This window comes from Drosophila navojoa, chromosome 2, assembly GCF_054131105.1.
Source record: "Drosophila navojoa isolate 15081-1374.11 chromosome 2, UAZ_NAV_1.0, whole genome shotgun sequence".
NCBI classification, from domain to species: Eukaryota; Metazoa; Arthropoda; class Insecta; order Diptera; family Drosophilidae; genus Drosophila; species Drosophila navojoa.
Genome location: NC_142890.1, coordinates 22,582,838 through 22,607,838, shown reverse-complemented (window position 1 = coordinate 22,607,838; position 25,001 = coordinate 22,582,838). Strand labels below are relative to the sequence as shown.

Genomic DNA, 25,001 nt, shown 5'->3' with positions numbered 1-25,001 from the left:
CTGGCTTCTCGACTGCCGACTGCCGACTGCCGTCTGCCGTCTGCCGTCTGCCGTCAGAGCGGGTCATAGTTTATGTTTTTTATTTGTTATCGCATTTATGCGACGGCATTTCTAGCCTTACTTACAATTCAATTTCTGAGCAGACATTGACTGTGGCCCGAGCGCCGTTTGGCTGCCCGTGCGCTCCCTTCCCGGCATTGTTATTGAATTGAAATACACGGCGGCAATCCACGAAGAGTCTTAAAGCTTTAAGCGAGCACATTGCAGATGATTTGCGTATCTCCCAGTGTAGTGGAAAGCCAGCTGGGTAAATATAAAGTAAAAGTTTCAGCTGCTAGTTGCATATGGAATGCCCGCTGCATTCGATCGATGATGTCGTAATTGCAAGATGCGCCCGATAGAGCCAATCCGGCGTATGCGCAATATTCGCAGCTACTGTCGCTACATCCGCTTAAGCCGCCCTGAGTGCGCCAAAAATGAACTGCCAACGCGTTGTGCATTCATTAATCAAATGTTAAGGAAGCGCAGACACAAAAAAAAAGAAAAAGGAGGAAAAAGTAAAATATATATAAAAAAGAACTGCCAATGCGAACCCTTTTGCCAAGATTTTTTGTTGCGCCAAAAGGATGCATCGTTCTCTGGTATGTGCCCAGTGAGTGTGTCTGTATGAGTGGCAATGTGCATGTGTGTGTGTGTTTGTCGAAAATGCATTTAAAATATACAAAAATCCACAGCGAGGAGTTAAGTGAAAAAGGGCTTGAGCTGGAGAGCAACAGAGCCAGAGATGAGAGGAGCTTGAGCAGGCACTTCAGCATTGTATTTTATGCTATTTGCATTTCTCCCATTTCCCCCCCCCCCCCCCCCTACTCTTTTCATTTTTTTTTTTGTTTTTTGGCTAGGCTAGTAGCCAGTACATAAAAAGGGAAGTTGAGAGGCCCAGTGTACATACACATTCCAAAACACACACACACACACTCACACACAAAGAGAGAGGGGCACATAGATATACACAAATAATATGTCTGTGTGGGTCTGTGTGCACAGTTGGCGTAAAAAATGGGCGTGCCGCCCAGCGAAACACGAACAAAAAATGAAAGAGAGAAAATAAAGCTGAAAAAATGCATTTTGTATGCAGATGCATGGCGTAAATTGCAGTTACGTACTAAATAAGTAAAATCGCGCTGAGTATTTTTCACTTAAAAACTTACACCCCGTCCTTCATCAGCTCAGCTCGGGACGGAGGGAGGAGGACAACAAGCAGAGAAGAAAACGTACAAGGAGTGCCTCAGGCGGGCGGACGGGCGGTCGGTCGGTAGGTGGGGGCGTGGCAGAGGGCAAACCTCTTAATTGGATGCATGCAGGCAAAATAACATGCGAGCCTGTGCTGGGAATGGAAATGGAATTCACATGGCTGCACGTCGAGAGGGATCAGAGGTGGCCTGAAGTTGGGACCGAGTTAACTAGCCGTCAGCTAATTAAACCTGAAAAGTTGGTCACACAGACAGACAGACGAAGAAAGAGAGAGAGAGAGAAGGAGAGAGAGAGAGGGAGAAACACATACATACTTGTCGCTGAATGGAATTTACATTAGATTGGCAATTGGACTAAGACAAGAGCCAAGCAAGGACAACAGTTAAAAGCTAAGAGCCAGCGCAGTGCCAGAGCGGCTAATTGGCTTAATCTCTGAGATTGCCCCAGTTACACACACACATAAACACACACACACACACACGAGCTGCACACGTACTTGGCTTATGAGTTAACACATGCTCAATGGAAAATTCCGCTTTTCTTTAATTTTCCGCACAGCGCTGCCTTGCGCAAGTGTTTGCTACACAGCGAGGCCGACAAATTAAGCACAATCAGAGCAGAAACTCATTTAAGGCGCGCTAAGCACTCACAACAATTTCGACAACAGCAGCTACAACAACAACAACAACAACAACAATGCCCCTTTTTTTAAGCCCTTCACCACAAAAATTGTCCCAGAGCCTAAATTGCAAACTTCCGGTTAGCTGCCAACAAAAGAATTGTGGCAGATTTTTGAAAATTGGCTGAGCTGTCAGCGTAATGAGCATGTTTGCTGCTTCTTCTTCTTCTGCTTTTTCGCTTAGTCAGGAATATAATGCGAAAGGGAAAAAGTTAAGCCAAAGGTGAAACGTTTGATTGGCACAAAGGTCTGCCAGGCGCATACGCATTTAGTATGAAAAATTGTCCCTTTCATGAGAATTTTCGAACTGGGCCAGCACCACCTGGATCAGCTGTAAAGCCTTCTGTGAAATGTGCGAATGTGTTGTGTGGTGCAGTGCAGAAAGTCCTTTGCCTAAATGAGACTCCGCAGAAGACTTTATCTATTTAATTCTTGTTTCTCTTTTTATATGTTTTTTGAAAAATAAAGAGACCGAGAGAAGTGAGATGTGGGTGGAGCGGAGTTGGGTGACGTCCTGCTGGACGGCCGACTGAATGGGTGGTGGTCAGCAAGCAAAGATGTCTGCGCCTCCTGCTCTGCTCATTTTGTCAAGTTAATGGAGAATAATAAAGCGCAAAAGTAAATAAGTAAACAGAGACAATATCAGCGGCGCGGCGGGCCGGGGGCTGGCTGGGGGAAACTACAAACAATAAAAGGCGCTGGAAAAGCTGAGACGGCAAACGGTCGGAAAATAAAAGAAGTGGCATTCGGCCCAAGGCTGAGCAAACGAGCAGCCAAAAAGCTGCCCAGCAGGCGGGCAGGAAGGCAGCAGGAGCAGGAGGAGCAGGGGCTGGCCTGCGAGGCATCTTTTTGTTTTATGCGAAATGCACTAAAAATATATTTAAATTTATTTCATTTTTGCACAAATGAACTGCGCAATGCGCCCAGCGGGACGAGTCCTGCCAGCCCAGGACATGCTCAAAGCGCAGCCTTGCAAAGGCTTGAGGGGGGTCCAATTTTGGCGCCGCTTGGGCGACGACTGCGAGTACGTAATAAACTTGATTGCGCATCTCTTATGTACACACACACACACACATACATAAGCAATGTACATATATATATATAAATGTGTATTAAATTCATTTTGCTCTTCTTCTTGCCGCTGTGTTTGTTCGCTTTGGCTTTTTGCGCAGCTCGCTCGTTGTTGCTTTTTAAATAAAATTTTTATGAAATTTTTGGCAATTGAACTCAAGTTTTAATGGAGCGCCATAAATTAGTTCGGCCCGTCGTGCCTCGCCTCCCTCGTCCTGCCAGCCATTGTCCACTCTGGCCACTTGAGCCCCGTTTCGAAATTAGATACATGCGCTTAATAAAACACTCGAGAGGCTGGCTTTCCCCGAAAAGGGCCTTCAGCGCTCTTCTCGTCTGCGTGGATGTCTGCCCTCTGTTTCCGAATTTCCCATTTCCCAATACCCACTCCCATTCCTTCTCCCATTCCCATTCCCATTACCACTGCCATTGCCATCCATTCATTTTCGCTTGGCAACAACATCAATTCATTTTGTGCGCAATTAGATTTTTGTTGTTTCACACTCACACTCACACACACACACTCACACACACACACACACGCTTAGACTCGAACTTGCAGCTGAAGTTTTCATTTATTTTTTATTTTTCAAAATGCTGTCCAACTTTTTGCGATTGCAGTGGCCAATGACCATTCGTCGTTCGTCTGACCGCTTCGCCTTGGGAGAATATTCAGAACGAGTTTTGCACTCGCAACTTTTTAGATTTCTCATTTAACGCAGCGCAATATAAATGGTCGCATACAGTGCTCAAAACTCCAAATCGTTGTCATGGGAGCATCAATTGAAAACCGAATATGAAGCTCCTAGCAACGAAGCCAGGAATTGTCAATGATTTACCAGAGTATCATATGTAACATTGATCAACTATTTATAGTTCCGAGATTATTATTGTTTGGATTATTTATTTATTTGGATTTAGGTTTAAGTGGCTAAGCTGAACTATTATATGAAAAATGTGCAATAATTAGAAATAAAGCAGAGCTCCATACAAGCAATGACAATGGAAGTATTCTAATGTTATGAAACTCAAGTAGGTAGAGATTAAGGAAGCGTGGGGATATAATTAGTATGGGGATATGGAGTCGTATTGTTAAATTAATGTACATATATTGTTTATCAATAATAATATCAGATTAGTTTAAGCTGTTTGAGTGGTATTTTAAAGAACACTACAGTCGAGCGTAGTGATCAGAGGTCCTATGGATAGATTTCTTAGACAATAGTGTCCTACATGCAGGGACTCGCTGCCCCTTGTAGGAAGTTTTTATTCAAAATTAGATTAATCGAACAATTGGAATACTGAATCTTGATTAATAACGACTAATGGATCTTAATTATATATATTATTATTATTATTATATACTATTTATCTTCGTATATTCATATACATATATAGAAAAATATTTGTTTATTTATGATTTTAATAAGTGATTCAAGTAAGATCCAAGCACCAAAACCATTTCTTAATATAGAAAAATAATTAAAAATATTTTGAATACATTGTTTAGTAAGCAATTGTATTAAATTCGTTACATTACAAAATGCCCAATTTGTATACTAAATAATATTACAAAGAGTATTAAGCAAAATATGATAAGAATTTAATAGCTTTGCTTCATAGCAAGATTGGGAAATGGATACAAAATCAATATCAAGTAGACAATATAGAGTGAAAACTGTTATTTAAAGTGTTTAGAAAGTCTTTTAAGCACGTCAACAAACATAAGAAACACTTGAAATGTATGAAACGAACTTAGAATGAAGTGCAAAGTGTAGACAATTCACAGCAATGGGAATGTCTGAAATGGAAGGGAACGAAGTGAGGAAGAGGTATACGGTGGAATAGCTTAGCTCTCGGGAAATGTACTGGGGGAGGTATAAATCGCTGAGTTATGTATTAATAAAAAGCATGCGATAGGGAAGACAAAGCCCAAGAAAAGAAAAGAAAAGAAAATAGCGAAAACATTGCTGAGGAAAGGCGTCGAAAAAGTTGAGTTGAGGCCACATTACGGAATCCTTCTTGCATTATCCTGTTTGTAGATTAAAATGAACTATTGCAGGGCAACAATAACAACAATTTGGGCAACAGCAACAAACACATCGACAACGACGACGACGACGACGACGACAACGACACTGAACAATGGCAACGGCAATCATAATACAAGCAAACGATAAGCAACACGAACGTGCGCAGCCAGAGACAAGCGAATGAATGAAAGAAGCTCCAAAAAAAGGGAAGGGAAGAAAGGAAAGAAATGTATATATAGTACAAATATACTATATATAAACATGTATATATATATAAATGTATATCTATTTGAGTAGAAAGCTAAAGAAAGTCTGTGAAAGACGACAGCAACAGTAGCTAGCAGCAGCAGCAACAGCAACAGCAACAATAATAATAATAATGCCTGGGATAATAATAAGAATTAAGCAAGAAAACACATCGCAGACACGGGTAGACAGGCCTTTCCATTGAATTTGGGTTTGAGTTGGGATTGGACTCGTGTTGCCAGTAGCTCCAGCAAAAAAGCAGAGCTGAGCAGGGCTGGGCAGAGCTGGGCAGAGAACAACACACGGCTTCCGTTTCCGCAGACATTTTCGTGGGGATTTATTAGTTTTTGCTCGTTAGAACTGCGCACAGCTGCCGTGCCTGAAGTGTTTAAGCGAGAGGGGCCCACAGTCCAGCAGCAGCGGCAATGGCAACCAGTCGACTTCATAAACCAACAAAAATTAACACCCTGTGCAAAGATGGAGCAACATCGACCGAATGACGTTGAGAACGAATGAACGAACGAACGAGCGAGCGAGCGAACGTCTAAAACACATAAGCTGCTTGTTTATAGTTACAGCTTATGCTACCAGGCAGCCGTCCAGCCCCCCCTCAGATTCCCTCTCTCCAAGGGGGGAGGGAGAGAGAGAGAGAGAGAGAGTAGAAAGCATTTTCTTTTGATAAAACTGCAGCAGCAGTTAAGGCAGCTTCTGTTGCTGATGTGCATCAAAGTGAGAATGATTGATTCAATTTTAAAGTTGTGTAAGAGTGTGCGACTGCATATGTGTGCGTGCGTGTGTGTGTGTGTGAATGAGTGTGCTATTTCCAAGCAGCAGTTGACTGCTGTGTGCTTTAACAAATAATCCCGAGCAGCGTCCATTCATTTTAGTGGATCTTACAGAAGGGTGGGGGGAGGAGTGTGATTTGCGAGTGGGCGAGTGGGGCCATGATGGAGCACGGTCAGCTCACATTTGCTGACTGACTTTTCCGTGCACCACCTCAGCAACTAATGCGAGAAATAATTACAAAAGTGAATTTATGTTCGGGCAGCGATAACAAATGCTTTTTAGCACCAATTCCCCAACCTCCCCAGCCTGCCCAATCCAAAACCCATAACTTTTCACAGCTCGCTAAAACACTATTTATTTATTATTTTTCTTTTCAGTTTCCTTCGGCCATGGCAAGGGGAAATCAAAACTCGCGAACGAATTGCCAGCGACTCTGAATGGAGAGTGCGAATGAAGAGCTATAGTTCTTTGTGTGTGAGTGTGTGTGTGTGTGTGTTTGCATTCACATCAACATGTGGCGCACTCCGAATGGTTCGTTTCGCCCAAGCTTAAGTTTCTTCATCAACTTTTGCCACATCACAGATTAAATTTTAACTTTTTGGCATAGCTTCGACTTGACTCTGACTTGGCTCAATGTTTGTATGTGTGTGTGTGTAGTAGGCGGAAGGCGTGGCTGTGTTTTGCGGATTAAGCTGAGTGACTTTCAAATTAGTGCATGCGCTCTGCAGTTCATTAGCAAGACTAAAACTTATCACTCTGATGCACTGCGTCGTCCACATTCTCGATGTGCTCGTCTCCTTTCAGCTGTCTCTGTGTATAGGATGTGCCTGCACTTCTGCCATTCATTAGGCACTTTTCAGATGCTTAACTATGCCCTGGCCTGCCAGGGAACTCCATTGCCCTGATTGAAACCCAAATGTAGATAGATAGGCCTCACCTGATACCAGTTAATTGAATGAGAGGCTCGTAGAGTATCGAATGCAGCCAAGCAGTAATCAAATAATGACTCGTGTGTTGCTCTTCTCCTGCTGCTGCTCCTGCTTCGTCAAGCAATTCATTAATTCTTCCACTTTCGCAGCTCAGCTCAGGCCCTTCACTGCTTAACCCAAAGGAGCAACAACAATCGCACCTGTGATTAAACATTTTTCATTTCCTCCATCTTCAGGTTATCAGCCTCAAGTGCTTTTTCCCTCAGCTATTTTCTCTTGCCATGGCAATCACTTAAGCCGCGCAAGTAAAAAACTTACAAGAACAAAAAAAAAAAAAAAAAAAATAACTGAAATATTTTCAAGTGGGCTAAGACAATCGATGCTCCTATCGCAGTCGCAGTCGCAGTCGCAGTCGCAGTTTAATTGCCTTCTATTGATACTTGAGCGCCACATAATCGTCCTAATTACTTTGCAAACTAACTTTAATTGGGCAGCGGTGAGCGAGATAAAGGCGCCAATTATGGAGCGCCTGGCGAGGAAGATGCGCCAGCCACTTGCATGTCTGGCCGCCATTAGGAGCCAAGTGGGCGGGGCGGATGGGGCAAGTGCAGTTGGCCATGTCTGTGCGCTTTTTTCTCTGCCTTGCCGGAGTCTGGCAGCAGCGCTTAGCGCAGCGTCTCAATAAATAATAAAATAATAATAATCCAATCATATCGTTACATCCGCGAACGGCGCTCAGTCATCAGCTGCAGATGCTCGCCTCCTGCTGCTGTCTGCGGCGTCGTCTGGAGCCGTTCCCACGGCACGCCGGAAATTGCATCACAAGACAGGCAGTGTTTAAGGGCTGCCAGCGTTGCGGCTAAGCAGCTTGAGAGCCGCATCATCGAGTGCAGCGCAGTGGCAGGCGAGGAGATTTATTGTCCCGTGCAGGCGTTGCTTTTGTTTTGGCCACTTAGCTCAGCCATGCACAGTGCACTTGAGCAGCTGCCAGGTCGCGCTTAAGCCGTGCTGTCTGCCCTCAGTTCAAGGGGCTGCCACTGGAGTGAGCCGTGCCTCGGCTCAACTTTTCGACTGCATGTCAAAATATCTGAGCATAAGTTGTCAGGGATCAACAGGCAGCAGCTCGAGTTCCTCCCCACACACACACACATACAGACAATGACTTGCTCGGGCGCTAATTGAGAAGCGAACCACAATGCTTGCAATATTCATTTGCCCCACTTACATGTGAACCCCAACCCAGCCCCATTTGAGCTTTAGCCATTTTAGATAGCGATCGATTCATTGCCCATTCATGCCAGCCATGGGGAAATATCAGATTTACGATTGTCGTGGCCAAATTGCAACGCCGCCTCCTGCTGCTCGCCCCACTTGCCTGAGCCTGAGCCTGAGCCAATACCCAAGGCGCAGATTCGCTGGCTTAAATCTCATTTGGAAGGCGCTGCCGATTTGTCAACTCTCGGTGCGCCACCTCTGATAATGGCCTAGCTTTCGACAATTTCCTTCCTCGGAGTGTTTTTTATTTCATTCTACATTACTTTCTCTGCTTCTTTTTACACCAGCGGAAAGGTGAAAATTGCAAATTACATCAAAGTAAATAAACAACGAACGACATAGACCTATGTCTGCTGCGTACTTAGTCCTAACAGCTCGCTGGGAGGAAACGGCAGCTAAGGCCAAATTGAATTCGGCTATATTGCCGCGCCGTGCCACGCCCCCTTTCGCCTGTCACCAGAGACGGTGCTTTCATTTCAAAGAAATTGTCATGACAAATTGAAACAATTTCTTTGGCTTTTGCGGCTTGCCAGCAACGAAACCCCAAACATTTTATGCAATAAATTAAAAAATTTGCTTACAAACCTCGAGCTGCCAACATTTGTGGCATAGGTGGGGGCGTAGGTGGGGCGTGGGCGGGCTGACTTGCTTTTTGGCATTTGTTTGCCATTTAATGGAGCGTGTGGTTTTGCTGTTTCACAAAAATTGTAAATTGAGTGATTCCTGATAGGCGTAGGCAGGCAGACAGACAGACAGACGGCCTCAGGCAGCCGACAGACTGATGTGTTTAATTGAATTCCTTCGTTCCGTTTGACAAATGGAGAGCTTGTGGTCTGCGCAGCAGCTGGATGAAGGCACCACGTATCGTCTCGTCTCGTCTCGTCCCGTTTGGATAATGCAATTAGAAGAGAGCTGCACAAAAGTATAAGAGCAATGGCAGATGTGCAGCATGCAAAGCGCTCGCATAATCAAATCAATGGAAGCAATTAAAAAATTGTTGAGCAACATGATATTTGTTGCAGCAGTCGATAAATTGAATTTGTTCGCCTATTTGAAGTGAACAATTCCAGCAATGTCCAAATCATATTTACTCTATCTTTGATCTCGCTGCTGGCTGCTGCTGACATTTGGAGAACTATATTTGGAAAGTTTCGTGGAAAAGAAAAGCCAGAGATAGAGCTGAAAATTGAAACACTTGTCAACGCAAATGTCTCAACTGCTCTAGCGCCAGGCTGCCCAGGCAACGGCCATGGAGACAATATCTCTGGCTTCCATTGCCAAGGCAATGCGCACAATTTCAAGAATGTCGCCGAGGAGGGGCGCAGACGGAGGAGAGCAGAAACAGGCAAAGAAATGGCAAAACATTTAATGTAAACGTTTTGTCGACAAATGTCAAATGACCATTCGTTGGCCACCGACGAATCGGGCCGGGCTCGCCCCAAAACAAAAAGACACACAAAAGGCGCGTCGAGGCTGCGAGGGTCAGCCGGAGCCGGAGCCGGAGCCGGAGACAAAAGCCAAAATAAGATGCGGCCAGAGAACACCTCAAATTAATTCGATTTTATGCTCCACTCCACTCCGTAGGTAAACAACTGACTCGACCGACTCGACCGGCTCGACTGGCCGTAAGGTTTGGCTAAGCAGATTAAGCGGCAAAATCAATGACAATTTGCTTGACCGACTCGCTGCTCGGAGTGGAGCTGAACAATGGCTGAACAGGCGCTGGCGGCTAACAAGTTCATTTCATTACGATTACCAAAATGGTCTAATTAAATGTTAATGAGATTCGCAATGTCGCCCAAGACAACCGCTGCAGGCATCAAATCTGATGTGATTACAACTTCTGCCAGCCCTATGAAAAATATAACGCAAATGAAATATTTAATGTGACGCAGGGCACGGGACTCGACTCACCTGTGAATAAGCTGTGCGGAAATGTTGTAAAATGTTATTTAAAAATAAAAATAGCTGCGCACAGCGAGCGGGGCACACGAGCTTTCATTAACCGCGTTCAGGAGGCATTAAAAGTGACGACGGGATATCAATTTGCGCTCGCTTCTATTTTCTTTAGCCCCATAAAGAGGGAGAGTGTGTGCGTGTGTGTGAGGGAAAGTGGACGCTGCGTAAATAGAAAAATATGAAGCACGAAAATTAAAAAGTCTGCCAGCGCCAGGTCATTAAAATGAAAATCTTGCGACGGCATCGAAAGTACAGAAATTCCCCAGCGGACGACGCCTTGCAACATTATGATCAACATCACATGTGTGTGCGTGTGTGTGCATGTGTGTGTGTGTGCTGAAATAATTTTTATGATTATTTCTTCCTTCCGCTGGCTTTTATACTGGCCCGCTTCATGCCGCTCCTTCAGTATGTGCGCGCATTTGGCAGCCGCGTTTCTGGTGCGCTTTTCTATTTTCCCGGGCGCAATTTAAGTGCGCCGCAGCCAGAGCATCAGAGCCAAACTGCCGCTGCCACTGCTGCCGCTGCTGCTGCTCTTACTGCTGTCCCAGTGCGCTGGCGAAGCAGATAAGCACAGTGGAAATAAGCATTATGTTCTTTGAGCAGCGCCCATTGCAATGATCTGCCAAGCATTAGCCATGAGCGAGCCATTGCTCTAAGCCCAGCGAGGCACCTGATACAGTGGGCGAATCAGACTACAGTGGGCAGAGAATGAATGTTGACTGAAATTGTTTGCTTAGTTTTGGGCATTATTATTCATATTATTTTAAATTTGTTATAAACTGAAAAATTAAATTAAATTAATTTTATTGCTTTAATAATTTAATAATTTATAAATTTTGTGCCACTGTGCCAGTTTTTTCCTTGACTGCGTCGTTGTGTTTTCCTTTCTTTTCTCTCTTTTTTTTTTTTTTTGTTAGCAACTGGCAACGATATGGAATTTCTTGGATTAAATGTTATGTTGGCATTATATTTCTTTCTCTTTACGCCCACCAATGTCTGCCGTGGCCATGTCCATGTACATTAATATATATATATATGCATGTGTGTGTGTGTGTGTGTGCGTGTGGATGTGCGTCTTTTGGATGCTGTAAGTAACGCATGCTGTGTCTTAATGTCTTCTTCATGGTCCCTAGCTCTGCTTTCAATGTTATTGTTGTTGTTGTTGTTGTTGCTGCTGTTGTTGTTGGTGCTGTGCTTTCCGGCTGCTCGCCTCGATTGCTGCTGCACTAATAGTAGCTGCCAGAGCCGCACAAACGTAGACTTTGACTTTTTGGAGCGGCAAAAATAGAGCAGAGAGTTAAGTAAATAATGCCAACACATGTAATACATCAGGCCGAGGGGGGAATGTGGGTGTTGCCATTTGTGCTGCTGCTGCTGCTGCTGCTGATTATTTATGATTCCTGCGGTAGGCAGTCATTGTAGTCAATTTGTATTGTGCCCGCTCAGAGCAGAGCTGAGCAGAGCAGAGCGCGGCTGCTTATATCTTATTTCGACAGTTGAGCAGATATCTCATTTAATTTAATTTTATTCAGCTGGCAAAAGCACAAGGATGCCGAGCAGGGAGCGGGGTGGGGTGCACATGCATGTAGCATGATTCCAAGTGCATAGAAAAGAAAATATAATAATATTAAAGCGTTTTTTTCCGACATAGAACTAAGCACTTGTAAATCCCCTCAGAGGATGTGCCGTCAAGTTAGTCTCAAACACAAACACACGCACACACTTACACACAGAGAGAGGAGGTCTGTGTGTGTGTGTGTGGTGCTCGTTGCACTTATCCGCAAGCAAACACTAGCGTGAGCTCCCGCCTGGATCTCGTCTGCGTGTGTGTGTGTGTGTGCGAGTGTGGGGAAACTCATAGGAACTTATGCATAAGTGACATTAAGAAAAAGCTCTTCAAATGCAAGAAGAAAAACACTTTGGCAGGACGCTGGCTGGGCTGCCGTTGAGGAAAATGGGAAAAACCGAGCAAAGTAAAAGTTTAGCCAGCTGAAAGCCAAAAAAGGAACGATGAAGAAAAATACGGCAAGCCAACCAAATGAACGCAAAGTTTCGGCACCCATCCTCGTGAACAGAATTAGGGATATGGCTGCGTCCCCGTTTCCACGCAGCCAAGGATATGCAATCATCATGCGGATTTCCATAAGCAGCAGGCAGCTAGCAGGCGGCAGGCAGCAGCAAGCGAAAGCAAATGGAATATCTATCCAGAGCAAGAGCAGCAGCAGCAGCAGCAGCAGCTCATACAAAGAAGCCAGGCAGAAAGTGCATGTGGTATGCGCCGAGCACGAGCAGGAGAGAGAACACGATACTGAGCGCTGAACGTGAGACGCCAGCTGGCAAGCCCCCTGGTAAGCTGCTCTGCGCAACTGGCTTAGCTCAATTTCCCTTTTCAACTATTTTCAATGGCGTTTCCGGCATCGTTTTGACTTTGGTCCCGCTTTCCGCCCTCCGCCCTCCGCCTGCCGCTGCCCGCTGGCCAAATGCCTGTGCATGCCCAGTTCAAAAAATTGATTGCTTCGATTGACACTAGCACAAATCTAACTTCCCATCACAAACTGCGCACCTTGGACCATCGACTGTTATTCGGCATTGTGTAAAGTTTTCGCTTTGAATGGAATCGAGCTGTTGGGAAACTTGCACTCGAATGGGGTTGCCCCAAGACTCTTACAAAAGTTTCAAATTAGCTGCTGTGCTAAGAGATAATGGTATTTATAATATAAGGGATAAAGCTGCAAAATAAATGATTGGAATATATTGGAAATGATGAATTGAAAATTGATTGCCTCGATCATAGTAGTAGAGTAGAGCAGAAACTAGATCAGAGCAGAGCAGAGCTGAATGCAGAGCCTGAGCAGAAGCCTGAGCTGAGGTGAAACCTGAGATGAGTTGAAGTCTGGGCAGAGCTGAAAACTGAGCAGAGCTGAAGTTAGTGCCGAAGCCTGAGCAGAGCTGAAGGCACAGCAGAGTTGAGGTCTGGGCAGAGCTGAAGGCAGAGCAGAGCTGAAGGTAGAGAAAAGAACAGAAGCCTGAGCGAAGTAGAGGTCTGAGCAGAGCCTGCGCAGAACTGAAGCTAGTGCTGGAGCCTGAGCTGTGCTGAAGGCAGAGCAGAGCTCAATACTGAGCAGAGCCTGAGCAGAGCTGAAGTCTGGGCAGAGCTAAATGTAGAGGCGAAGGCAGAGCTGATCTGAAGGTAGAGAAAAAAACAGAAGCCTGAGCAGAAGAAGTCTGGGCGGAACCTGAGCAGAGATGAAGCCTGAGAAGAACTGAAGGAAGAACTAAAAGGCAGAGAAGAGCCTGAGCAGAGCTCAAGCAGAGCTCAAGACTGAGCAGAGCCTGAGCAAAACTGAAGCCTGAGCTGAGCTGAACTCTGGGCAGAGCGGAAGGCAGAGAAGGGCTCAAGGCTGAGCAGAGCTGAACTCTGGGCAGAGGTGAACTGTGAGCAGAGCTGAAGGCAGAGAAGGGCTCAAGGCTGAGCAGAGCTGAACTCTGGGCAGAGCTGATGTCTGGGCAGAGCTGAAAGTAAAACTGAAGGTAGAGCAGAGCTGAGCCCTAAGCGTAATTCACAGCTGCAGCCAGAGCTGAAGCTTCGCATTAGTGCAAATAAGTGCAAGCTGAGAAGCTTCTACACTCTCAAATACACACAGAGACAAAAAAGCCTCAAGGTTACCGCAGCTTTGGGCGGCTCTACCCCGGGGCTGCCACAAATGTTATTATATTCGCTTAATTATTATTTTTTGAGTCTCCGATTATTTACATAACTTTTTAAAACAATATTCGATGTTATTTATTTATTTATTTATTATGATTTTTTATTTATTTTTTACTCATTTTCAATATTTAAATATCTGATCAGCTAATAAGCGGATAAGCATTCCATATGTTGACCAGACTCTGCCACAAAATCATTGCGCATTTCGTAGGCCAACACTTGACCATTGGCTAACACACATACACACATACAGAGAAAGAGAAAGAGAGAGAGAGAGAGAGAGAGAGTAAGAGAGAGGGCTAGTCAAAGCAATGCTCAGGCACTTGTCACTGTATATTGATTCAATGATTGGGATTTGTGTGATCCTTTTTAAAGCACTGAAATTTGCTGGCGCTTGCTTGTAGTTCTCGCAGCTGCCTCACGCCCACTCACTGTCTGTGCCGCCGCCCACAGTGCCTGTTGACCCGTGGGTCGTTGTGTTTTTTTCTCCTGCGTTTTTTTTCCTGTTCAGAGTTGCCTTTTTGCTGTGTTTGTTATTTGTTTGTTTGCTTTTTGTCGAGCTTTTGACTGTTTGCTTTGCGCTGCTTTAACGCTATTTTTGCTTTGTTTTGTTTTGTTACGCTTTCGTTTCCTTTCCTTTTTTTTTTTTTTTTTTTTGTTTTTTACATTTGGCTTCTCTTGTTTTGCCTGGCTTTGGCAGCCTCAGACTCAGCCACCCCCGCAACGAGCTCTGCTCTGGTTTGTTGGGGTTTTTTTGGGCCGTAAATTTATGCTAACAGTTCTCCATTGAAAATGCATAAATTTATGTGTTTACACTATGTGCAGGCATTCGTTTGGCCACGTCCACAGGCCAGGGGCCGGGGCGGGGGGCGAGGGGACCGGGGGGAGTCGCACATGTGTTTACTTAGCACTTTTTATGGCCTGCGTCCATATCCTCGGCTGGTCACTCTATAGTCCATAGCACATAGTCTATATAGTCCATAATATTCCATACTCCATAGTCCGTGGTCTATCGTCCTTGCTGCATGCTTTATTTACCTACACTTTGCTTTTATTTTCAAGTATATTTATTTTTATTTAGATTTTTATTTAGTTTGTGCTGGCCAGTGCTTAAGCCCCCACCCTGCTGCTGCCCCCGCCCGAAACTACATATTTGGATATTCATAAATTATTATTTGCATAAAATTGTTGTGTGCATTGTTGACGTTTGCTGTGCGTTTTGTTGATGCTGTAGAATGTAGCGACAGCCCATTAAACTCGGCTTACTCGGCTCAGCCACTCTGCTGCTTCTCTCCTTTTGCTCGTTTTACCACTGGCAATCGGTCGAGCTCGCAGGGCCATTGCTCAAAGACTACTCTAAAATTCCATCAGCGAGAGCCAAATGACTTTATGGTAAGGCCAAGAAGGGGCATAAAACCCCAAATGAGAGAAAAAATGGTGAACAATGTGCGCCTACACGGGGTTAAGTAAAAAACTGCACACGTAGCCGGAAACTTGCCGCCTCAGCCGCCGCCTCTGCCTCAGCTGCTGTCGATGCATTTAAACGTGCCAAAGTTAGCGGTTAGGGGTCTGGGAGAGGGTCAATAGTCTGCACCGCACATAAATACGAAATAAAAGCCATCCGAATGGCAGGCGACACTCAAAATCGATACAAACAGTCCAAGCAGAGCGCAAAATGTAAATGGAATCGGACTCTCGAATGCTGTGTTTGTCATATGGGCAGCCGTAAAAGAAGGCTGGCCATCTTAACTGGCTGTTGGCCTGTTTGGGCCGTCTCTAAAGCCGTATGGAGCACGTCGTCGTATCGCTGCTCTGCCATGAAATGGATGCCCCACTCAAGTGGTCACCCTTTTTGGGCGTTAATGAAAAATGCATGAACTTTAAATTGTGCCAAAGTGTTGACCAGGCCCACACACACGCCCCAGCAACTAGGCAGGCGCTCAGTCAGTTTTGATGTGGGTGAAATCGCCAAGCGCCGACGGGGGCAGAAGACAAAGGGCTAGGCGGTAGTAGGTGGCGAGGGCGGGAGGGGACGACAAGTGCAGCGAGCGATGGCTATGTCTGAATTTTCAAAAATTGAGTTCCTGTCGCTTCTGTTGTTGACGGCGAAAAACATTTTGCAGGCAGCCAAATGTCGATGGCGCGAATTCGAGCCTCATTTTCTATGCGAATGCGAATTCGTGTGCCAAATGTCAATTGAAGTGAACAATAAAATGTTAAATTTTCATTTGCCATTTGGCTGACGGAAATAACACAAAAATTCGAATTGAAGCGACAAAAAGGCGAAATCAACTGCTTCTCATGTGTTTTTATAGCGCTTTTTAATATGCGTGAGGAAATCTAAACTTAACTGCCTAAGCGAGAATATTCCTACTTTGGACTTAAATTTAATTACATTAAAAGTAAGCTGAAGTTAAAACTAAAAAATTTTACTTGGTTTATATCAGTTGATATATTTATTATATTATTTATAGAGTTATAGAGTAACTAAATATATATTTACCTTTATGTATTATTTTTTTATGAATATTAATATAAATGAATGATGCAATAAACATACGAAGAGTTTACAAAACTCAATGTATATTATTGTTTTGTACTATTGGTAAATTTTATTCAAGCTGCTGCTTCCTTGTCATAAACTATCTCGTTTCTCTGTCTCTCTCTCTCTCTCTCTCTCTCTCTCTCACTCTCTATCTATCCCACTTTCTCTCCTTGAACCATTGCTTTTCTTCACATTCTATGCATAGATTCTTCTGTCTTTGTCTCTCTGCATGTGTATTTGGGACTCACACTCTCTGTCTTTGTCCTTTTCTTCGCAACTCTTTTTATGTTTCTTATTTTCTTTATCTTTCTCTCTTTATGTGTTTTTGTCTCTCTCTTCTCGTATGTCTGGATCTTACCTATTTTGCTCTCTATATATCTAAAAATCTGTCTCTATATCATTCTTTTAGTATTGATATAATTATGTCTCTATATACTAATATGCCCCTCTCTATCTTAAGCTCTTTTTCTTTTGCACATTCTCTTTTTCTAGTTCTCTCTACCTCACGTTGTGTTTTGTTCTTCCTTCTGTCTATATATTTTTCTCTTTCTCTAATGCTTGCATCTTTCTGTCCTGTTCACTGTACTTCTTTAAGTGTCTTTCGTGCTTGCATATTCTTATCAAATATTTTCACTTTCCAATTGTCTTTGAAAACTTAAAAGTTTCGATACCAATTAGATAATATATATTGTATATTATATAAGTTCACATTTGATTACCCATCGCACCTCTGCTCCAATATTAGAACAAATTAAATTTTTTAAAGGAGAGGTAAGTATTCTAGACGGGCCTTACATTTACAATTGAATTCTATTATGTTTTCATATGCCGTAATAACTTTTTGCCCACTTTGTATACTTGATCTCAAACGGTGTATCTCAAATTGTTGTGAAATTGAATTGACTTAATGAGGTTCGCCAGAAATGCGAAACAATGTTGGGCTAGCTCTCCTATTTAATATTTACGCAACTCTATTTTTCCGTTACTATGCTGTGCATCAAGTGCTTAACTCAGCCAGAATTGATTGTGCGCTGCTTAAGCAGAGCTGGTCGGACCAAGCCGCTTAAAGAGGCCACGCACAACACGCTCGATTGGAATGCGAGGCAAGCCAAGGCTGTTGCCACGCCCATGGCAATGGTGTATATCGTTCAACGCCCACGACCAGAAGCGGCAGCAGCAGCGGCACCTTTTTTATGCGTTTTCATTTGGCCAACGTAGAAAATATCTTGCCCACGGGGCGTATTAAAATCAATTCATTTAATTTTGATCAAAGCGAAATAAATCTTTGCGCTTTTTGCTTAATTTCCTTCTCGTCGTTTGCTGTTTGTTGTTGTTGCTAGCGAGCAAAACGAACAAAATGAGGAAAATCCACAACAACGGCAGTGAGTAATTTGGCCTCTGTTCCAGAGCTTACAAGGCAAACCAAGTCGAGGGGGTGGCTCGTTGGCTCGATGGTTGCTGTAAAACGCGGAGTAAGACAAAAAGCGCAAATAACACAGAAATACCGTAAGCGAAATGAGAAATCATTAGTAAGTAAAAAGCTCTCACTCACAAGCACACACACACACACACACATACAGTCAGTCACACAAATACACACCAAGTTCAAGACACATGAAGTGAGCGGCAGCGTGTAAAGTTTTCCTTTTCTTCTACTTATCGACGCCAGCAACGGCAACTGAATTAATTTTTCAATTCGCCAAACGAATTCATTGACTTTTTGTGTTCGCCTGCCTGTCCTTATTTCACACACCCACAAACAGACACAGATACAGACACAGGGACACAGACAAACACACCCATCGCCCTTTCGACATTCACACACTGGCAGCACGTTCGCCAGGGTATTAAAATCCCTTAAACAGATTTCATTTCGAACGCTTTGCGGTCGATAAATGCATTTCACTTTAGTGGCTTTTACACCCACTCGCACTCGCACTCGCACTCGCACACATGCACGCACCCATGCCCACACACCCACGCCCACTCACATGCATGTGCATGTCTGTATTTATGTATCACATTTACCAATGCATACTTTTCGGCGGCTGTTGCCGTTTCGCTTTACCTCTTGCTGTTCTCAACGCTTTTCCAATGATTTGCTGGCAAATTACGTTTAGTCGCTGCTCGCAGTCGTGTGCCTCGCCTGGATTGGCTTTCGCTTTGGCTACGGCAACGACTACGGCTACGGCTCTGTTGCTCTCTGCTGCTTTTTCGCTCGCTTTTCGCGCAGAGCCGGGCACAAAATTTTCCAAATTCATTTCCAAAACAAACATGCATCTGTGTGAAGCGACTGTCATTGCGCTCTTGTATACATGTGTGTGTGCGTGCGTGTGAGTGTGGCAAGTGTTGCCAACCAATTTAAAAGTTTTGCTGGCGCCGTCTCCAGCGGCAAAGCGAAAGTGAAGCACCAGCCTTCCCTTCACTTGTTCACGCCGCTTCGCATGCTGTCAAAGAAACACAAGCGAGTGCAGTGCGCAGCATAAGAGACTAATGCGGCATACAGTAAAGAAAGCCTTTGCAAGACGGCATTAGACGGAGATTAAATGTGCCTGAGATTGGCAGTCAGTAAAGGGTTTTTAATACACCCCCTCCATATGCTTGAATGGGTGTTCAAAATTATTATTTTTTTTTTTTTTTGAACAGGAATTATGTTGGTAGGGTTTTTGTGCTTTTCTACAATATTTACATAAAACACGCTCCAATGGAAATTCAAGAAATATGTGTGTAAACTTTACAAATTTCCAATTTTACACATTTTCACACTAAACTCTTACTCTGTAAACAACAAACATATTCAAATGCTTTTCTTTTTTGCTTTAATGAAAATGAAAACAAGTTCTTATTTTGATACTTCCATTAATGTTTATTATATAATTATTTAAAAATATATCTCATAGTTTTAAGCACAAAGAATTTTTAAATGCTGATGCTGTTTAGAGAAATATAATATTCGTGTATTCTTCATACATGAATATATTTTCTGCAGGAGGCCTTCAGCTTGACGTTATAAAATCAAATATATTCACAAATTTTAGATGTCAAGATAATATTAATATATTCACTGCACTAACGGAAACTTCTGTTTAAATATTTGTCAGTAAAAGCAAATGATATATTTTTATAACAAAAAAAAAAATAAATTTAGAAATAAAATAATCTTTACATTTACTTTTTATTTTTTATTTTTTGCATCAGATCATATTAAATACATAAATAATCTAATACATTTCAAATTATTATTTTTATTTTACAAAAAAAAAAAAGAAAAAAAAAAAAATAATAATAAAAATAATAATAATAATAATAATAATAATAATAATAATAATAATAATAATAATAATAATAATAATAATAATAATAAACAAATACAAATAAATAAAATAATAATAATAATAAAAATAATAAGTAAGTAATATTAAAAAAATTTTATTAATAAATAAATACAATTAAAATATTGACTAACATTTTTTATCATGCGTAGATAATTAATTTAAATAGCCATTTTTTCTACCAATTTGCCTTACAAATATAATAATGTTAAACAAAATTTGTTTTAAGCTCTTGAACTTAAATATTAACTAACATTTAATATTAACTATTTTCAATAAAAATAAAACTATGGCCCACAAGATTTATTTTTTGCTTTTAAGTATAAAAATCCAGTTTTTTTAAACTATTTCCCACATAGTGAAAATTCCAATCAATTCAATGCAAAAGTTCGGTGCTCATAGCGGTATTCACTGTAGCTGTGTAGTTATTGCAAGTGTTGTTGTTGTTTTTGTTGCTGTTGTTGTTGTTGTTGCTGTTGTCGGTTAGTGTCTCTTTCTTTACACAGCCACGTTGGCACTTGTTGGCAATGCTCGGCTCTTGCTGCCTTCCACCTTCTGCCACCTGCCACCTGCCACCTGCTACAGCGCGCTGCTGCAACACTTCAGATCTTGGAGTTTGTTTTTGGAGCGTCGCATAGGTGTAACTGCTGTCTGCCACTGTGTGAGTGTGTGTGTGTGTGTTTGCAAGTGCTGCTCGAAAGTTCATGCACCGTACACTGCGGTCCGTATATGTAGGTACATACGTACGTGGCGTGTACATGTGTTTGTATAAATTTAAATGCATTCGTCTGTTTGCTGGCTGCGCCACCAGTTGGCCGCAGATTCAGTTTCGTAACTGTTTTGCTTGGCTGCTGTGACCTGTGCTGCTGCTCCTGCCCCTGCTCTCGTCTGGCTCTCGCTCTGTCTCTTGCTCTGTCTCTGGCTTTGGCTTGTGGCAAATTCAAATATATTTGAATTGGTAATGTGCAGCGTGCTTAATTATCAATTTGCAATCATGTGGAGCCAACGCTCGCCGAGCTCTGCCCGCTCGGCTAATTAGCTCCAAAGTGTCGCTTATTGCCCAGTCAATTGTCATCAGAGAGTGGCGACTGTGCTCTGTGTGTGGTCATTTGAGGCAACAAACGGAACTGGGGCAACTCTCTCTCTTGGCTTCAGCTTCTTCCATAATATTCGAGGGGATGTGGACTGGCACTTCACTTTACTGGAGTGCTTTTGGTTGTTGTTGTTGTTGTTGTTGTTGCTGGTCTTGTTTTTCGCAGTTATGCTGTTTCGTGTTGTCTGGCAATTTGCTCACACTTTTGGGGCTCATCAACAACGCCTCGGCAAAGGAAAACTTGCCCGACTCGAGTGTGGGAATTTTCACTTTTTCTCTGCGATAATTAAATTCATTTTCAACTTGCTTTCGCTTCGCCCTTTGTCTGAGCGGGACGGGCTTAATAATATACCTAGACACACTTCACTATTCTAACTATATATACATTTTCCGTTTTTCATTTTCTGTTTTTCATTTTCATTACAGTTTTAAGTCGATGGGCAGGCGCTGCCAACGTTTCATTTGCATGCAGCTTCCTGAGCCGTTGGTTCCGGCTTAGGCCAGGGGCTGTGCGGAGCGCAGGGACTACTTGTGTACTCCTATATAGTTTGTGCCATTAGCAAAGGAGGCGCGGCGAGGCAGGCGAGGGTCTGGTCTGCGCTTTGTTATCAAGTTCTGGCCTAAGTTGTTTTTAAGTTGTAAATCTCCTCGTTTTGTGCAATTTCTCCGGCCCGCTCCGACCCGCTCCGGCCCGCTCCGTCACCCAACGACACCAAAAACAATTCAGCTCCGAGGCAGCTCCCTGTCTGTATCAAATTTTGTATTTGCGGTTGCAAATATGAAAATTGTAACTGATATTTATGCTTGTAATGCCAACGTTTGACATTTGGGCCCACTCGCCCCCACTCGCATCCATCGCTTCCGCACTCCGAACTCCGGCCTCTGCCCTGGCCTGCCGACAATAATTCATTTCAGAATGCGTGTGCAATTCTTGCTATTGCCATGGCATGCGAATACACGAATGTACAAATTCGGCCATTCAGGCAACAGTTTCACAAAAATATCCAACAGCCAAATGAGAGCCGAGAGTGTCTGTTAAAATTATGACTTATTGGAATTCTCTCAGCTCAGAGTTTTAGCCATCCAGTGGCGCTGCCAGAGGCTCTGCCATGAAGTGTAATTGAATGTGTTGCTTGGTTGCCTCGGCTTTTAAATCATTGCTCGACTGCTGGCTGCTCGTTGCTGGTTGCTGGTTGCTGGTTGCCCTGGTTGCATACAAATTTTCTATAAATTACTTTTTATTCCTGTCTGCCTCGAGGCAATGCTCTTATTGTGTCCAGCAAAAAGTTACAAATTCAGGAAACTGACACTTTTGATTGCTACAGACAAAGTCTTCGGCTTGCTCAAATCTCACAGTATTCATAAAAATATTTAACTTTTGATATTTGTGAATTTAGTGAGACAATTGAAATCTTTCGTGTTTTGAAATCTTGCGCGCAAAGTCTTTCCTTTTGCTCATAAAATATCCTAAGTATATTTGACATTTTATTTGTTTTTTATTATTTATTTATTTTATTAAAATTATCATTTATTTAAAAGTCAAAATTTATATTTATATATTAAAAATATTATTATTATTATTATTTTTAATTTTAGCACTTATAAAACTAAAAAATGATTTCTAGTGAGAAAATCACTTTTTATTGTTTATATAATAACCTCATATATATGTATATCCAACTTTTTTCAATGTGAATTATTTCATGTATACATTTATTTTATATTTCAATTTATTATTTTTATTTATAAATGGTTAGCTTACCTGGCTTGGAGTTGCTGCCCAGGATCTGCTGTTGATGTTGTTGCTGTGGATTTGAGGATTGCTGTTGCAGCTGCTGCTGTTGCTGCTGCTGGACATGTTGCTGCTGTCCATTGTGCTGCAGATGGGCAGCCGTCACGGACTGCTGCTGTTGCTGAGCGGCGGCGGCGGCTGCAGCGGCTGGGTGTATGGCCAGCAGCTTCGTTTCCGGTGGCTTGTGGGGGCCCATCGTGATCTGCGGGGCCCCCATGGCTATAGTTGGGGCGGGCATCATTAGCGTCGACATGGCCAGCATAATTTGTGAATGAATTTTGCTACGCTTTTTAGCTCTGGCTGCTGTTGATATTGTTTTTGTGGCCAATCGCTCGCTCGCTATGCGCTTTGTTTCTATTGATTTGTTGACCTCGCCTCAGTGTCCTGTGCCCTGTCTCCGTCTCCGTGTCCGTGTCCGTGTCCGTATCGGTGCCCTCTGCTGCAGCTGCTGAACTCTGTGCCAAAGGTCGTGCGTTAGCCTTTGTGTCCCTCGTATCCGTTTCCGTCTCTCGCAAGCAACTTGGACTCGCTCTAACTGACTTCGGGCTATGTTTTATATGGCTCTGTGTGTGTGTGTGTGTGTTTGTGACCGTGTCTGTGGCTCTGCAAGTGTGTGTAAACTTATGAAATATGTTTGCCGCTCTGTGCAACTTTTCTTCGTGTATTTTCACTTTTCCTGCTGTGGCTGCGTCTCTGGCCCTTCGCCTATGTACTCGATGCTGTGTCTTTGTGTGAGTGTGCCTGTGTGTGTATGTGTGTGCTTGTTGTTGTTGTTTTTATTATTTTTATAATTTTTGCTCGCTTTTCTCTTGCGTTTTGCTCATGTGTTTGTTCAACCGAAAATTCACGAACACGAGCGCACTTGAATTGTATTTTTTTTTTATTATTTAATATTATTTTTTTTATTATTGTTGTTGTTGTTCCTTCTACCGACTTCTTGGCTTTCGTAACGTTACATTCAACTGTGGGAATGGGATATGGGTCTATGTATTTGCCTGCCAGCCAGTAATCGCAAATGATTTCGCCTGCTGCTTATCGTTTTGCAATTTTTGTTGTGTCTGCAGCAGCAGCAGCAGCAGCAACAACAGCGGAAATTATAAATATTGCTGTCATATGTGCGCCAGACAGCGTCACAGACGAGACGAGTACTACTTCAACTTCAATGTTTTGAGCAATGGACAAAAAAAAAAAAGTGAAGGGAATTCTTAGTCAGCCGAGCAGTCTCAGCTCAATGTCGTTTCGAAAGTTTTTAGCAGCAACAAAAAGTGCGCAGAGTTTGCAAATTATTTTCCTAGCTGCTGGCGCGCTGATGAGTTCGCAATGAACTTCAGAAGTCACTGAATGTCAGTGACTGCCAGCCGAATGCCGTAAAGAGCCGGCCAGAGCCAAACAATTTAAACAAACATAGCTCAAGTTTAATGAATGTCGCCAAAGTTTGCGGCTTGAAAATGGCGAGAAAATGTTTACAGTCTGGCTAAAAAGTAGGAATCTCGCATACGATAGTAAAACAGTTGATTGCACTGCCAGGGAGAGGGATCATTGCCTTGCACAATAAATGGAGTCAGCTAAATCAAAAATGAAAATAAAGAACAAAAACAAAGAAACGCACAGAATTGCTGAGTGAACTCTAAAAGCAATTGTCATTACTTATTGATGCTGCTCTGATCAGTTTCAAGTAACGCACGAGTCAAGAGACGAGCGCAACGCACACACACTCTTTAGTTAGCAATGCGACTATACGACTAGGCGACTTTACGACTATATCATCGCTGGCTACCCAAAGAACAGAAAGAACTCAAAGCGTACGGTACGATTTCGTACTAGACCGTTGGGCGACGCTTTTCTTACTGAACGCCAGCAGCGCACGCATTGGCCAAAATTTGAAAAGCGCTGCTGCCGCTGCTGCGACGACGACGACGGCAGCGGCAACGGCAACGGCGGCGCTATCCTGGCCAGAACATGCCAGGCGGACAGCCGCTGCCGCTGCCAGCGAGCGATCCGCGTAAGCAGTGGACACCGAAGAGGACGACGACGACGACGACGACGACGAGGAGCACGTCGGGATGCTTTTCCCTACATTTCTCTCCGACGACGCGCGACGAGCTGCAGCGAGTGGCATATCGACGACGAGGACGACGACGATGAGGACGAGGACGAGGCTGAGGAGCCGACGCTGCCAATTGCCACAGTCCCGTTATTTGTGTCGCCTAAGCGAGCAAGCCCCCAGTAACGCGCTCGTTCATAAAATATTCACGAATTGCTCGCTCTCACTCTCGCCAGTGCCAAAGCGAGCTACGCTGC

The 25,001-nt window shown here is 43.4% G+C and overlaps 1 protein-coding gene across 1 annotated transcript in view; it reads right to left on the bottom strand.

The window, feature by feature from the left end:
* Window positions 1-24,562, bottom strand: part of LOC108660342 (cytotoxic granule associated RNA binding protein TIA1) — a 99,939-nt gene extending 75,377 nt beyond the window's left edge. Inside the window, exons 1-2 of the mRNA XM_030383045.2 lie at window positions 24,348-24,562; window positions 22,671-23,662 (exon numbers count right to left, since the gene is read on the bottom strand). Of these exons, the coding sequence (XP_030238905.1) occupies window positions 22,671-22,962 (292 nt within the window). The 5' untranslated portion in view covers window positions 22,963-23,662; window positions 24,348-24,562. The remainder of the gene's footprint in view (window positions 1-22,670; window positions 23,663-24,347) is intronic.
* Between the last annotated feature and the right edge of the window lie 439 nt (window positions 24,563-25,001).